Raw genomic sequence first — 16233 nt, forward strand, 5'->3', positions numbered from 1 at the left:
TAATTATTACGGTAAAGGACCTTATAATTTTTTAAAATATTATTATTTAGTACTAAAAAAATAATTATTAAGCTAGTAATTATTAAGCAAAATCTGGTGCTATAAGTTTATTAGGCTAATAAATTTAAATAATACTAAAAATAGTAATAACAGCAAGCCCAGCGCCGCTATAATTTTTTAATAAACTTAGGGTAAATATAGTGCAGACTTTAGTATATATAATACTATACTTTTTATTATATTAATAATATTAAAGTTTTATAATTAATAGCTTATAAATATTAGCTCTGGAATTTTTATATATAATAATAAAAACCTTATAAAAAAATTTTATATTATTTAACTCCTGTAGCACGCATTTACTATATTAAATAGTAAAAAAGTAATTCTTAAAAAAAAAGGCAAAGTTAACCTACATGTTTAATTAAATAATAATAAGATATTAATATTATAGTTTAATTACTTATAGTCTTTTAGATTACCATATAATATTTTATTAATAAAAAAGATTAAAATAAACCTAGGCCTTTAGTATAATAGTAAATTTTTAAAAATTTAATAAATAAAAAATAATAAGGTTATTTTTAAGGTTTATATTAACAAGGACGTGCCTTGGCTAAGTAAACTAAATATTAATAAAAAACCAAGCTTTAATATAGCTTTAGTTTTAATAAAAGTTTAGCATAGATAATTAGGCCATATATTAATATTATAACTTAATAAAAACTATACATAGTTAAATAATAACAATAAAGATTTTAATAAATATTAAAATAATAAGATAATTATAAATTATAAAATATATAAACTAGTAAAGTTAAAGAAAAAGGTTTTTAAAACTTTTTAATAATAAGTTATAAACCCTTTATAAATAGTACATGTTAATATTTAAATAATAAAGCCTTAAAGTATATAAAAATATAATTATACTTTATTAGTGCTTAATAATAACTTTAGGGATTATTTTTACTAGTTTTTATATTAAAAAAATAAGGTAGTAAACATGCTTATTTACATGTATTTATAATAGCTTAATATAAGCGGAATATATATTATAAAAATAAGAAGTAATAATACCAGGAATTTTAATAATTATAAGGCCTGGTACCGCTGGAATTAAACTAGTATTAAATTTAAAAAAACTTTAAGCTATATACCTAAAAAAAAAATAAAAAAATTAAGTATTTTAATAAATATATTATATAAATTACCTGTAGTATAATAATAAATATAAAGCTATTAAAAAAGTTATAGCTACTAGTGGTTAAATCCGCATTATATATTTAAAATTAATTTATTTAAAAAGGTAAAATAAAACTGCTAGTAAAAAAATTTATAAAAGGCCTAAAAATACTAGTGCTAAATAATACTTTACTAAAGTATTTATAAATTTTTAAATATAATGCCTATGTTTATATCCCTGTAAAAATAAAAATAAAAGCTTTAAAAATAATACCTAAAGCAAAAAAAAAAAAAACTTGTAAAATATAAAAAATCTTATATTTATAAGGTATACTTTTTAAAGTTTGGAAAGATTATTAAATTAAAAGATGTTATATTTAAAAAAAGTAAAAATAATAATAAAGCACCTTTACTTACTTTATTACCTTTATTAACTAATCCTAATAATAAAGGCCCTGGTGGTTTAGTTAGTTTTAATAAGTAATTTAAAATATAAAATTTTAATAATAATAATTTATAAATAGCTAATAAAAGTAAAAAGATTATTATAACTAAAAGGGTTTAAATCTTATTTTTAAATCTAGCGCTTTTAGCCCTAAAATTTATAAAATCTATATTAATAAAAAAAGAAGAATTACTAAGTTATAAGGCTTAGTTAATATATTAGTTAAGGCCACGTGCTTAGGTATTTACTTAATAAATATTAAAAAAAAGCGCCTTTAGTAACTAAGTTAATATTAATTATAGCTATATAAAAAAAGTAGGATAAATACTAAAGGAAGAAAATACTCCTAGTATAAATTTTATATAACTATTTAAAAAATTAATAATTAAAAAGATAGTTAAGAAAGTTAAGAAAGTAAAAAAAATATAAAAAAAAAGATAAAAAAAATATAAGTAAGTAAATTACTAAGTTTATTTATTTTTAATAATATGCTAGTATTCTTGCCTTATAAAGAATAGGAAATATAAGTATAAAAAGTATTATAATTAATTAAAATAAAAAAAAATAAAGTAGTTTTAAAGTAAAAAGTTTTAAAAAACTTACTAACCCTAAAAATTAATAATAAAACATGTATGGCCATGGCTTAATACTTTAAGGCTAAGATATAATATTATAAAAGTAAAAAAAAATAATAAAAAAAAAACGCTTTTAATTTATAATAAAAGATTTAGGGCTAATTTTACCTAGTAAAAAAGTTAATAAAAAATAATTTAAATTAGTATACTTTATAAATAAGTAAGTAAAGTAATTAAAGCAAGAATAAAAACACTAGGATACTAAAAAAAAGTTAAAATTACCTAATTTATTAGTATTACCTATACTCCTAATTTTAAATAGCGTTTATTTTTTTAAAACTTATAAAATATTAATTTTAAATAACTATAAGAAGGTAATAAAATCTCCCTAAAAAAAAGTACTAAATTAAAGTAATAAATAAGTAAAATATTAAGCTTAAAAACGTTCCTGCGTGGAGATTAGTGCCTTAATTAATAATTATTTAAAAAAAAAAAGAAAATTATACCAGGAAAATAGGTTTTTAATACTAAAAAAAATAAAAAAAATAATATTAAGAAGTTCCGTGCCTGCTAGGTGGCTTGTAGTAACTTTTAAGTTAAAAATAGTAAATTAAAAATATATACTTTAGTTATTATTAACATGCTAGTAAAAATTTATTTTATAGCTATTTATAAAAAAGGCTATTATTATATTTAATTTAACATGATAACTACCTATCTTAACTTTATAATAAAGTAAGAAAAGGTTTTTATAAAGTAACCTATAAGTTTAAAAAAAAAAAATTTATTTACTTACTTTTTCGCGCCTTATATAAATTAAAAAAAGTAATATACTTTTAAAATAAGATATTTATAAATATATTAAAAAGTATAAGCCTTTAAAATATTAAAAAAAATTTATATTTTTTTTATTACGCCTACAAGGGTAGTATTATAATTATTTATATAAATAATACCTTGGTAGCAGCGCTTATAAAAAAAATTTATAAAAAGTTTTTAAAAAAGTTAGCTAAGTATTTTAAACTTAAAATCCTAGGAAAATTAAAGTAATTTTTAAAATATAATATTAATTTTATAAAAAAAGGGATACTTATTTTTTAAAAAACCTATATTTAAAAGATTTTAAATTAATTAAACTTTAATAAATTAAACAGGCAAAGGATTTTAATAAATCTAGGTTAAAAATACTTAATAAAGGCGGCTGTTGCTGCATTTAAATTATTATAAAAAAAAAATATTTTAAAGTATTAATAATTAATAAAAAAGCTTAACTAGATATTTAAAAGGACAAGGCTAGATATTAAATATATTATTATAAAATTACTAAAATATACTTTAAATTTTTAAAGTACTAACTTTGCCGCGGTTAAGCATATATTTTAATATTTTAAAAAGTATTAAAATCTTAATATTTTTTTAGGTATAAATAATAAAATACTAGTTAAATATATAAATAATTTACATGCTAATTATAAAAAAGGGAAATTAATAAAAGTATATATATTTTATTTTTACAGCGCACCTATTTCTTAAAAATTTATAAGATAATTAATTATAGCTAGAAGTTTAACTTTAGTAAAATTTATTATATTTAATATAATAGTAAAAAAAGTAATTTAGCTTAAAAAGTTATATATAGCTTTAAGGTTTAATATTAAAAAATTTATAATAATTTATATAAATTTAATAAATATAATTATTAAGTTAAAAAAACCAGGGTATACTTTAGGAACTAAATAAATAAATATTTATTACTTTTTAATAAAAAATTTTATTACTAAAAACCTTATAAAGTTTAAAAAAATTAATAAAATTAAAAATTTAGTAAATAGCCTAATAAAGGCGCTGGATAAGGTAAAGTTTTAAAGTTTTATTAAAATATTAAAATTAGTAGTAATAAATTTAATATAAAAAATTAAAATTTTAGCTACTTAATTACCATATTTTTATAATTTTTATATTTTTATAAGTTTTATATAACTTTAGTATATTAACACTAGGGGGCTATATTAAAGTAAAAAATTAATAAATTATAAAAGTTATTAAAAGCCTTTAGCCTAAATTAGCTTTATTCCCCGTGCTTATTTTACAAAGGCTAGTATTATTATATATTACTTTTTTTATTAAAAATTTTATATATAAATTATTTTTTAGCTAGATTTACTTATTATTTTATAATATTATTATTTATCTTGCGATATTTTTATTTTATTTCCATGAGTAGCTCCTCTGGCCTATCCAACACAACAGCGTCTCCAACGGCAGAGAAGGTGTTGGCATTGCGACCCAAGGAGTTGACAAGACTCACGAACCGATCCTGCCGAGCACGAAAGCCGCTAATTCAAGTAGGATTAGACGCGTTTGCAGTGTCATTGGCCAAAATACTCGATGGCCTCTTGGCAAATGATAAGAGGCTTGGAAGTTGCGCTGCAGGAGATAAAGCTTTGCCTTCTGGAGGCGAGATTCTATACGCAGCTCAGCGGCCTTGTCCTTGTTATTGCCCTCGTATCAGATTCTCTTGATCTGAACGAGTAGAAAGGGAAGCAGACAGACCATAATAAGGGTCAACCTCTCAGTGCAGGCACTGATCAAGCACCTACCGTATCCTATGTAGTTGTCCCATGCTAGCCCTAACTCTCTTTTTTCGGCCGTCCAGCATCGCCACCTGCACCACACGCGAGCGGGATAGAAACAAATGTAAAGCCATGCCCTTGGCAGTTCCCGTTGATGAATTGGCGACCGGCTACTCTGACTTGGTGCTTAGGTAGGTACCGTATGTCTCCAAACTGTGGAGTCGTCGGCAAACACCTCGGGCTGCATTTACCTAACATGCACCGGACTGGCTATACGAGCTCTTTCTTTGACACATCAATAGTGACGCTACTGAATGCAATCACATGGACCTCTTAGAATGTACGTTTACTTGCTGTTCTTAGAAGAAAGGTACCCTGCCATTCTTACGACTCACACAGCCATTAAAAGCAGGTGAATAATCATACCGGAGAAGCAGTAGATCCCGCTCTATGTAGTTAGGATAAAATAGGAAAGCAGGATCTAGGCCCCGCGATGCTTCCATGCCATGACACAATTACCTAGTAAATTACCCATAAGGAAAGCTAGATATGTTTCTTTTTTAAATGCGTGTCTGCCACTGTAGCCTTACAGGGACGTGCTAGCGAGACAAACTATATTTAAACTTATTAATGCAGTATACTATACCTAGTCTTCCAATAAACTTAATGCATAGCAGCATCCATGTTAGTATTAGCTATCCTAGCCACAGCAGTTAGCACCGAAGGTTAGATTTTAATTATAGGCCAAACAATGCTGAGTGCGAGAAGCTTTAACTAAACTAGTTATTTAGAGACTGTGCAACAAGTCTGATTATAACGCCAATCATGTTTTTAGATGGCGGTTTCGGAGCAGCTGGAGTCACCTGAATCATACAGAATACCGACACGGGTTCAAGCCTATTAATCAGTCTACTTTGTGTTGGCTCCAGACCATCCCGCTGAGAGCCTGATATGGCCTTAGCAATGACGACGCTGCTGGGAGCAGTGGATTGATTATGCCGAGCCGTTCATGCGAGGGAATTATGTTGCTTTGGGGGCTCCCGTACGTTAGTGCATAAGTCGACTAAACTTAGGCTGAGATGTAGACGCTTGGAGGACTGTCTCGGTTAGGAGGCAATGGGCATACAAGGGAATAATGCCACTCCCAGCGTGGGTTGGTGGCAAGGGGCGCTGACACTCATGTCCCTAGTCCATGAAACGTTTGCAGAAGCGGATGCCTCTTTATTTTTTTGCTGGCAGAGTTAAATCCAAAGAAATGCATTTTCATCCCCTGGAGCAGCTACGGCCCCCGTGTTGCAGTTCCCTGAGTACGCGGCCCCCGAGGAAAGACCGAGACGTTATCGATGCATACCCTGAGGCCCCTGGGTGCTTATTATGGTAGTGTTCGTGACTAGGGGAGCACGGACACGAGCAAAAGGTCCCCAAGCACAGTACAACCCCAAGCCTAGTCCAGCATAAGACCCCGCTGGGGGTCCACCGTCCTCAATCTTACTTGTAGGGCCTGCGCTGTTGTCTCTATTTGAATTAAGGTCTCTGTCTTCCTATTCAAAACATCCGTTTTCCTATTGTTGAGGCCGTGAAAAAGCACGGCAAAAATAAACAATTTCCAAAAATAAAGCTTTCGCTGCTTATTTACTATAATAGTTTAACACAGGAAGAGCATTGCAAGTAATATTAACGTGGTTAAAAAAACAAGCCAGCTTTAGTTAACAAATATATATGCTTAAAAAGTGTACACGGTGTCCTTAATAGTATGCTTGCTTGCGGTAAGTCTGGCCCTTTTATGGCTGCGGTAATATTCTTTATAATGGGCTTAAGTCCAACACTAGCAACCTTTAAGATAGTTAGCACTTGTGCAAAAGAAATAGGTGGATACTTTTTAAATAGCGAGGTGTTAGTAAGCCCGTATTCTTCTAACATGTAACTCTTTAAAAAGATCTTCATGAAGGAGTAATCATCTACCGGACAAAAGGCAAACTCGGACGCATTTCTCCATACCCTGTACTCAACCTCATCCTAGTGGCCAACAGTCTCTGTCATGACGGGGAGCTCAGAAGTAGAGTTGTGCACTGGTCTCCAGCAGTCATAGTCGAGATTTCCATCCGGTGAGGGAAACCGTTCGCCATAATCGGTGGCAGAAACGTTGAACGATGCAGTTCCATTGGTAACTAATATATTATATGTTCTTGTGCAAATAGTCAGAGCGCATTGAGTTGCCTTCGCGACCCGGAATACTTTCGCCAGATCCAGTTGCTTGGTGAGTCCGGTTACCTTTTCTTTTATCAAGGTCAATTGTGCATGAGCTAGAACAAGCTGCGGATTTGCCATGCCGGCATAGGTCTCAATGCTACCACCATGCATTCCCGCATGACCTGGACGGAGTGTAAAGGGAGACCACATTGATTGAGTTGGGACATGTATGGTCGTACGGTTATCATAATAGTTTTCGATCTTAATGGCATAGCGATAATCTTCTCCTTGCGGTGGTATAAGGTTACATCTTGTCTCGTCTATGTATCCCCGGCCGCCCGCAAGAGTGTCGTTGATGTCAATCGGATCGCATTTGAGCCTAGTCAGGGTGGTGATGTCCTCACATTGAGTGCATATTGCCGCGGTCTTAAAAGCTTTCCATATGCAGTTTCTAGACAAACACGTTACAACCGGGTTCAAATGCTCTGGCGTCTTGGACCATACACCAGTGGTTATGATCTGGTGTAGTTCTGTGGCGGAGCGCTCTGCGCTGATGGTGCCAGGAAGGAAGTCGAGCGCTCGGTTTGCGGTTGCCTCGGCATAAGCAGCTTTCTCCACGGCCGGCCTGCTTGAATGGGTGAGAAGCTGCTGTAGAGACGGATCGAAGATAAGTGCAAGCAGTGTTATAAGTGCCCCTAGCGACACTAGTGATTTGCCTCTGTGATGGAAGAGCACCAGGAGAGATCCGAGTGGCCCTCGGCCAGCACTGTCAAACAGTTGTATGTCATCGAGTTGTCTTTTCTGCTCCCCATAGAACCAAATCCACTTTAACTGTCCGATACACTCTGAAACCACATATATAAGGGAAGATTTGGACGCGGTTGCGAGGATAGCGATGATGGCATTGAGGGTGACACCGTACGAGAACCTCGGTTGAGGCTTGTCATTGCATACTATCAGCACGCAGATAATGGAGGTAAAACAGGCGAGGCTGAATAGTATTGCCAGGATCTCCCAAAACCATGTGTTTGCTGTCAGTGAGGACCAGGACCGAATAAGGCGCCTAGGCCGCTTCGGTGGGTTAGTTGGTTGGCGAGGACGAGGACTAGCCGTCCGAGCAAGTAACTCGTACTCGGACGCATGGTCTTGGCTGGCATCAACGTGCATATAATGAGACATTATCAAGTGTAGGGTTGTGGGAGCGAAGGGTCGGAGTGAGGCAAGTTGCGGGTTTCTCTGTAAATGCGGATGGTGCGCCCCTTATTAAAATCCGTCAAGACGAGGCTGATTCTAGAACAGAGACCAGTCTCAGCCTCTTCAGCGAATTCCGGTGTAACACTCCAAATCGCCCTCTCAATGCGTTCTTATACGTCGCCGTACACCGGGATGCAAATGAACGAGGGTAGCACAAGCGGCACAGCCAGGCTCCTGATTAGCCCTTTCACAGGGTCAGACTTTACGCGGACTTGAGAATGAATGGTGAGAGGATTTTCCGTCCATATTCGCAGCATGAGACAGGGATGTTTAACACCAAGGGCTCGGTGCTGGACCTTTCTTCCTTGATTGTGCCCCTTATACGCACGGCCTTAATATCATTCCTCCCTGCCTTGTCATGGAAAGCAACCACTGGAAAGAGGATGTCGTCCTGGGTGCACGACGGGAGAATGCGTTAAGTTGTTTTCTTTTTTTTTTTTCTTATTGAAAATGATATAGACCCGATAAGCATCCCCAGGTACCTCAAGTTCGCCAAGGGAATCATGTAGAATCATTTTTCCAAGACTCAAGCCTTGCTAGCACTGTTCGCGTCCTTAGTCTTACCAACGCCCTCAGACGCAGGCCGCTCAACCTTCCTCAGAACCCGCGCCGGGTTTCCAGCCGCAACATGAAACGCGGGTATATCCTACAGGCAGATGATCAGCGAACTCACTTCACAACACACTTGTGTACGAGGGAAATGGAAATAGCAGAAACACACCTTGGTAACCACACTCCCCGCCCCAACCGTAACCCCATCCCCAATCGTCACGCCAGGAAGAACAACCACATTCCCCGCAATCCAGCAATCATCGCCGATCGTAATCGGACCACCGTACTCAGGCCCATGCGTCCCATTACGCAGATCAGGGTCAACGGGATGCGTTCCGGAAAACAGGGAGACGTTCGGGCCTATCAGGGTCCGCGAGCCGATGGTTACTTTGCACGTGTCCAGAATCACGCAGTTGAAGTTGATGAAGACGTCTTTGCCGACGCTTACGTTGTAGCCGTAGTCGATTGCTATGGGGCGCTCGATCCAGGGGTAGGATTGGAGGATGGTATCTTCGGATTCTTCGTGGTCTTGGGGTGTGGCTGTTGAGGGAAGGGATGCGGGTAAGGGGATTGGGGTTGGGTCGGTTGTGATTCTATTAGAGGTTAGCTGGCTTGCTTGAGGGAATACCTGCAGAGTAAGGTATTCGGGTGACTCACTCCTTCCAGAACTCCGCCATTTCCCTCCTTGTCAGCTCGCCCGCGTTATTCATCCGGCTCACGACCCTCGAGCACCGTTTTCGAGCAGCAACGAGGTTCGGTGTAAACGCGTAATAGAGCTCGCCGCGCTCCATGCGCGCGAGGTTCGCTTCTTCGTTGATGTGTGTGAGGACCATCTTGCGGATTTAGAAGGAAGGTGCGACTTCCTGGTGAAATCGATGTTGATTCGGAGGAGCTCTTGAGAGGATTACCTTTTTCTTGGTGCGGCCAGTCCCTTCTTAATAATGAGGACGGGGAATCTCCGAGCATACTCCGGTTCGCCCCGTCGGAGCCCCCGCCATGTGGTCTGTGGCGGTGGGTCCAGTGGCGGAATGTGGAGGCGCGGCTATTATCTCGCCCGGAACGGTTAGCGTCGAGCTTATTATAGCCCTACAGGCTACCGGTCTTGCAGTGACATGATGCTAGGACCGCGCTTGAGGCGGCTGCGATTTATTCAAATGGGACTACCTATGCTGGACTTGGAAGGTGGCAGCAGCTCCATGGGCAGGTGGCCTCAGTGTTGCTCCACTATCATTGAGATTTGGAGACATTGGCCTAGTTAGTGGCGTTGAGCACGGACAGGTGGTAAATCCAATGACTAGAAGACCCATTGCAACTGGCCTAACAGGCAGAACTGGATATACCTAGGTATCTCACACGATCACCCGGGTTGGGGTATGGCCGTCAAGGAGGTAGAAGGCGAAAGGACGGGGTATAAACGAGAAGAGAAGTACCTCCAAGCCCAGGCCCGTTTTGACCTATACTTGATGTTAGTCCTTCACTACCGCATACTCGGCCAGTCACACTTACAATCACCGCGATGACTTCAAAGAGCTCTTGTACTTGCCGGTGCCTCTGCCAGCAGAAAACCGCACTGTGTCATTTCCACCCATTTGACTGTTCGTCTATCCCCTGGACGCCCGAACTCATGTTCTGTCCTCTTCAAGACTCTTCTGACCACCGCGGTGATCAATAGGTGTTTCAATCGAACCGCACCTCCGGTCTTTCACCAGCTCTTGGGGACCGCATCCCCATTCCTCAAACCCCAGTCTGCCGGAAAAAGGCATAACGGCTAATGAAGCACGCTTCTTCTGCCACTTCGTCACCGTCATACCTCATGTCTTTGTCCTCGTACCCCCGGAAATTCCCCCACCGCGGCCATCAGATCCGGAGCCGGAGTCATTCATGTCTGTGATTTTCCGGTTGAGTACACGGGATCAGATGGTCTTAAAGGCCGCGCTTTGTCTTGGGGCATCGCATCTGGGCCGGTGTTTGTGCCCTATTGGTGCCGAAGGAGAGAGCGAAAGTCTTTCCGTCGAGAAGACAAGGTTGGCCGAAAATGCCGAAGAAGAATTATCACGGCGCGTCGATGCTTTTCGAACCGGTCTGATGCGAGAGCAGGATATAACGCAACACTCGGAAGAGCAGACAGAAGCAGAAGCCTTGATTAGCAGCTACTGCTTGCTCTATCTGTATAATGTTTCAGAAGGAATTGGCAACGGGGCTTGGCAGGAGCGATTGAACGGGGCAAGTGATGTTCTGCTCGAGCTTCTCAATAACAGAGAGATTGTCCAGGGGATTGACAGAGAGGACTCCGAAGGAGGCGCATTACCTAGCCAACGTGCGTTTGTGGAATTCTTCAGCTACCATTATACGCTTGGAGGCGTGACGAGCCATCTACAAGCGAGTAAAGACACACTAACCCCGAGCTGGAGGCGTATGTTCGCAGGATGTTCGAGCGCGAGGAACGGGCTGTTGCCGCTTGGTCTGATTGCACAAATTTCAGCTTTACGTTCGGAAGCTGAGACGGCGCCATCAGCGTCCATGATTGTTCGAGCCGTTGAAATCTGGAAAGACCTCGATGATTGGGGACATGCCATCGAGCTTCCGTCCGATGATCATGCCATTTCCCGCGCCTACACCACCGCATGCTTCATCTGGCTGTTTTCCATCCTGTATCCGGAAAGTATTAACGACGATAGAGTGCAGGCCGTGGTCTGTCAATGCTTGGAGCTTTTGTCATCTATAAAAACAGAGGCCTTGCGGCCATTCCTCCTGTTTCCAAGCTTTGTTGCCGGCGTCGCCTGTACGCGGCAGGAGGATAGGACAACTCTCGGTGCCTTGTTAGAAAAGACAAAGGCGTACTGTCGGCGGGGGAATATAACGCTGTGCTATCGGTTGATTCGAAGGAGTTGGGGCAACTACGATGCCGGAGACAAACGAAGCTGGGATTGGATGAGTTTGATGAGGATGGAGGGCGCGACAATGCCAATTGTCTGAACTGCCAAGGCGGGTCTCTCTGCATTCGATACGCTTGCAATCCAGCATAGTTCCCTTAACTAGACAAGGACGGTTGGAAGGTGGAGATTCTGAAACCTAAAGCCCAAAGGCAAGCGGGAGTCATCACCATCGCAGTCCAGATAGCGATCTTTGTCAACACTTCCTAGACCCCAAAACTGGCGCAGATAATCCACGGTCTGCGGGAAAATATCGGTTCTCCAAGTCTTGTAGATGAGGCGCAGTCGAGCTAGGATAATACGTTGATGAGGAGGGGCCACCGCATAAAAGCCTGTGATAACCAACGGCCATGCCAAGAGGCCGTTTGAGGGCGAATCGTGCGGTAGACTGTCCAGTTGGGCAACGAAGTGGTCGACAATGTCTTGTAGCTCTGCATCTCGTGGAGGTAGTAGCGGATCCATGGTCTGTTTGACATAGATGAGGCATGAAAGACGATAGAGTTCATACATGACCCTATCATCATCATAGTAAGCCTCGCCAGCGGTCCCTGGCATTTGGTCGTTAGCCAACTGAGCCTCGATGTTGGCTAGTTCGGCTAGCACCGGCCCGGGCATACAAGGCAAGTCTTTTGCCAGTCTCGTAACCCGGAAGATGGTGATGATCAAGTCCTGCGATTGGCCTAAGAGCAGGCTCTGAGTGGTGTTATGGTCAATGGAGTCGAAGATCTGAGCGGCCAGATCCAAGATGAGACTTGGCCCATGCGAAAAAGCCGTCAAGGAGAAGAAGTAGCAGAATACTTCGAGCAGGAATGCTCGTAAATCGGGATCTGGAGGCGCAAGAGATATTCTCTGCTTCAAGAGGAACGCAGCGGCATTGAGGTGGGGGAGCAACCGGCTTGTGTCGGAGAAGTTGTGAGTCTGTCCTTGTCAGTCAATAGTCAGTACCTGTGGCAATGAAAGGCATACCTCGTGCACGCATAACAAAAGAACTGCCAGGACAATGCCATCTGTCGAAGTTAGCTTATCGTAAGTTGGCTATAACATCTGGATGTACCTGAAGAGCAGGTTTGTGCACATGAAGCCAATTCTTCACTAATAGCAGTCCGTAGTCCAGCAACGGCTTTCCCGTACAATTCGAGAGCAATCATTCGCAGCTCTGGCTCTTCCATCTCATACTTCATCAAATCCCCGGCCGCCACCGCCAACAGACAGTCCATCGTCAGGGTCTGGCCCAGCGCCGTAGGAATGATATGGCGCAGAAACTGACTTCTCCGTCGCCCCGGGCTGATGGACATCCACAGCGGACTGCAGTCTGTGAAATGGGCCAAGAGGCGATACAGGATGGGTCGACTGGGGACAGCAAAAACGGTCACCATACCATCAAGCTCCTGTGGAATGGCCACGCCTCGTGGCCAGAACCGGGTCTGGTGAGCCCGGCGTCTGGGGCGACGAGCTGTGGGATATACATGATCGACCCATTGGCATGGTAGGTGGTTCCTGGCACAGCCCCCGCAGATTGGGTGGATTTCATCGCACTTCTTCTTGCGGCGACGGCAGGTAAAGCAGCCGGTTCTGGATCGTTGGCATCCAGTTGGATTCTGCGGGCAGTCCTCGGTCATGGCAGGCGAGTGTGGATTCCATCTGGTGCGTGGTCTTATGCTGCTGGTGGAGGAGAACGAGCTGACTCAGCAGTCACATGATGCGCCAGATATTCTTCTGGCCTCAAGGCTCAGGCAGCAAGGTGGGGCGCCAATTTTGTAGTCACTTCCTCCTCCTGCACCCAAAAGATGATCAGGCCATTGATTGGAGACCAGCTCTTTTCACAGTGTCAATGGCCGCTTGTCAGACGCATCTTACGAGACTGATTACCACAGACAGCAGAAATTGCAGCCCCTTGCCTGGGACTCGGAGACATTGGCCTCGCCGATCATCATGACCGTCAACAAAGAACCTCAAACTAAGTTGCTCCACCAGCCATCGGAGGGCAATCCGTCCGCCGTCTGTTTAGTTTTACAGGGTCTAGCACGGACCAAAGGCAATCGCCGTGGGTAGCGGTGTGATGGCCGAACTGGTCTCCAATTTTTGGTTTGCATCCAGCGCAGACGCCGCAGAGATGTCTCTCCGACGCCGACTCCGACTGGCCCCAAGCCTCATTCAGCGGACTAGCGATCTCTCCCAGGCGTCTAGGCCTGATCTGGCCGGGGTAGCTCGATCCAGTTAGGTACCACTGCATCCAGAGAGCACCTCAACTTCTTTTCCACTTTCTCTCCTTCTCTTCCCTCTCCCAACTCCCCTCAACACATCCCCATCCACCCCAAGCTCAAAATGCGTGAGATTGTGCGTTTTTCTCGCATCATCCTGTGGTTATCTCGCTAATCTTCTTTAGGTCCACCTCCAAACCGGCCAGTGTGTAAGTTCTCCGATTTCCGGCCCAAAAACCTAACGGTGCTGAAATCTCGCTTCTCCAGGGTAACCAGATTGGTTCTGCCTTCTGGTAAGTTTCCTAACGGTCCTCCGTATCTATTTTTCTCTGACGTTCTCGCAGGCAGACCATCATCGGCGAACATGGCCTTGACCCCTCCGGCGTGTTAGTGAACCGATCCCGTCCTCTCGACCCCCCTAACACCAGCTAGGTACACCGGCGACGATGACCTCCAGCTCGAGCGGATGAATGTCTACTTCAACGAAGCCGGCGGCAAGAAGTACGTTCCTCGCGCGGTTTGCATCGATCTCGAACCCGGCACCATGGACTCCCTTCGCTCCGGCCCCAACGGCGCCCTCTACCGCCCGGATAACTTCATCTACGGACAATCCAGCGCCGGAAACAACTGGGCCAAGGGCCATTATACTGAGGGTGCGGAGCTGGTTGACCAGGTCATTGACGTTGTGCGTCGCGAAGCGGAGAACTGTGACTGCCTGCAGGGCTTCCAGGTGACGCACTCGCTGGGAGGAGGCACTGGCTCTGGAATGGGCACACTGCTTATCTCGAAGATCCGCGAAGAATTCCCTGATCGCATGATGGCCACCTTCTCGGTTACGCCTTCGCCCAAGGTGTCTGATACGGTTGTGGAACCGTACAACGCGACACTCTCGGTCCACCAACTGGTTGAACACTCCGATGAGACCTTCCTTCTGGACAACGATGCGCTGTATGACATTTGCATGCGGACACTCAAGCTGTCGTCTCCTTCGTATGGCGATCTCAACCACCTGGTGTCCACCGTCATGTCCGGTATCACTGTCAGTCTGCGCTTCCCCGGCCAGCTGAACTCCGATCTGCGCAAGTTGGCCGTCAACATGGTCCCCTTCCCCCGTCTGCATTTCTTCATGGTCGGTTTCGCGCCCTTAACTAGCCGCAGCTCGTCGACGTTCCGCAACGTGTCCGTCCCTGAGCTCACGCAGCAAATGTTCGATACCCGCAACATGATGACCGCCGCGAACTACCAGAACGGCCGCTTCCTGACTTGCTCCACCCTATTGTACGTTCCCTTTTATGCCCATTCGCCCCAATCTTGTTATCATACTAACAAACAACAGCCGCGGCAAGGTCTCCATGAAAGAAGTCGAAGACCAAATGCGCAACATGCAAAACAAGCACTCCGCATACTTCGTTGAATGGATCCCCTCGAACGTCCAAACCGCCGTGTGTTCCGTGCCCCCCAAGGGTCTGAAGATGGCCGCCACGTTTGTTGGAAACTCCACCTCCGTCCAGGAACTCTTCGGCCGTGTTTCCACCCAGTTCACCGCCATGTTCCGCCGCAAGGCCTTCTTGCACTGGTACACCGGCGAGGGTATGGATGAGATGGAGTTCACCGAGGCCGAGAGCAACATGAATGACCTCATGAGCGAGTACCAGCAGTACCAGGAGGCCACCATCTCGGACGGCGAGGGTGATGGCTACGAGCAGGAGGAGGGTGTGGAGTATGAGCAGGAGGAGTAGACGGTCTCAACGTTGCCTTGGTAGCCTCCGCTCCTCTGCCACTGCTTTGGTTGGCTTGGGACTAGGGTCGTTTGGTCGGCCTTGACTGGCTTCTCTTCTTACAATCTTTACTAGCTCTCGCTTGGTCACTCCGCTATTGGGGTTTCGGAAAGAAGCTAGGACTCAAAACTATCTACAAACTAATCTCCTTGACGTTGGTGAATGCAAAGAAATACCCCAGCTCAAGAGCAAGTCCCGCTCCATCCATCCTACAAAGTAACTGCTGCGTAGAACTCACGTAGAATGAATATCACCATCACCAGCGCTCAGGCCCTCGAGGACGTAACTGGATCTACCTTAGGCACTAATCTCTCTAGCGCTGCAGGAGCCGCAGCCATTTAGTACGGTAAACTACGATCCTTCGGGGGCCAAATATTATTTCTTTCAACTTTATTTCACCCCGGCCTACCTACTTAAATGCTAGACCTTCTCGCCAAACACCCAAAACCCAACACCCTTTCTCGATTCTCGACCCTCCTCCGTCACCCTATCAAACACCACACACAAACACAAACACATCATGCAATCCTCCTCCCCTCCCAATAACCCC

At 42.1% G+C, this 16233-nt stretch overlaps 5 protein-coding genes across 5 annotated transcripts; 2 read left to right on the forward strand and 3 right to left on the reverse strand.

Annotated features, from left to right (window-relative positions):
• Positions 1-6791: 6791 nt before the first annotated feature.
• DSM5745_10195 (DUF3176 domain-containing protein) lies at positions 6792-8144 on the reverse strand (the record flags this gene model as incomplete). The annotated part of the gene is made up of 1 exon (XM_026752211.1): positions 6792-8144. One exon carries the CDS (start codon positions 8142-8144, stop codon positions 6792-6794), a length of 1353 nt encoding a protein of 450 aa, XP_026599273.1.
• A 601-nt stretch (positions 8145-8745) lies between these two features.
• On the reverse strand, positions 8746-9604 carry DSM5745_10196 (sugar O-acetyltransferase; the record flags this gene model as incomplete). The annotated part of the gene is made up of 3 exons (XM_026752212.1): positions 8746-8865; positions 8941-9364; positions 9429-9604. 3 exons carry the CDS (start codon positions 9602-9604, stop codon positions 8746-8748), a joined length of 720 nt encoding a protein of 239 aa, XP_026599274.1.
• A 683-nt stretch (positions 9605-10287) lies between these two features.
• DSM5745_10197 (uncharacterized protein) lies at positions 10288-11572 on the forward strand (the record flags this gene model as incomplete). Its single annotated transcript, XM_026752213.1, has 3 exons — positions 10288-10397; positions 10481-11462; positions 11534-11572. 3 exons carry the CDS (start codon positions 10288-10290, stop codon positions 11570-11572), a joined length of 1131 nt encoding a protein of 376 aa, XP_026599275.1.
• Positions 11573-11806: 234 nt separating this feature from the next.
• On the reverse strand, positions 11807-13323 carry DSM5745_10198 (Zn(II)2Cys6 transcription factor; the record flags this gene model as incomplete). Its single annotated transcript, XM_026752214.1, has 3 exons — positions 11807-12622; positions 12671-12711; positions 12759-13323. 3 exons carry the CDS (start codon positions 13321-13323, stop codon positions 11807-11809), a joined length of 1422 nt encoding a protein of 473 aa, XP_026599276.1.
• A 706-nt stretch (positions 13324-14029) lies between these two features.
• Positions 14030-15644, forward strand: DSM5745_10199 (tubulin beta chain; the record flags this gene model as incomplete). The annotated part of the gene is made up of 6 exons (XM_026752215.1): positions 14030-14041; positions 14091-14114; positions 14173-14198; positions 14250-14291; positions 14338-15183; positions 15242-15644. 6 exons carry the CDS (start codon positions 14030-14032, stop codon positions 15642-15644), a joined length of 1353 nt encoding a protein of 450 aa, XP_026599277.1.
• Positions 15645-16233: the final 589 nt, after the last annotated feature.

Source organism: Aspergillus mulundensis, assembly GCF_003369625.1.
Source record: "Aspergillus mulundensis strain DSM 5745 chromosome Unknown scaffold_14, whole genome shotgun sequence".
NCBI classification, from domain to species: domain Eukaryota; kingdom Fungi; phylum Ascomycota; class Eurotiomycetes; order Eurotiales; family Aspergillaceae; genus Aspergillus; species Aspergillus mulundensis.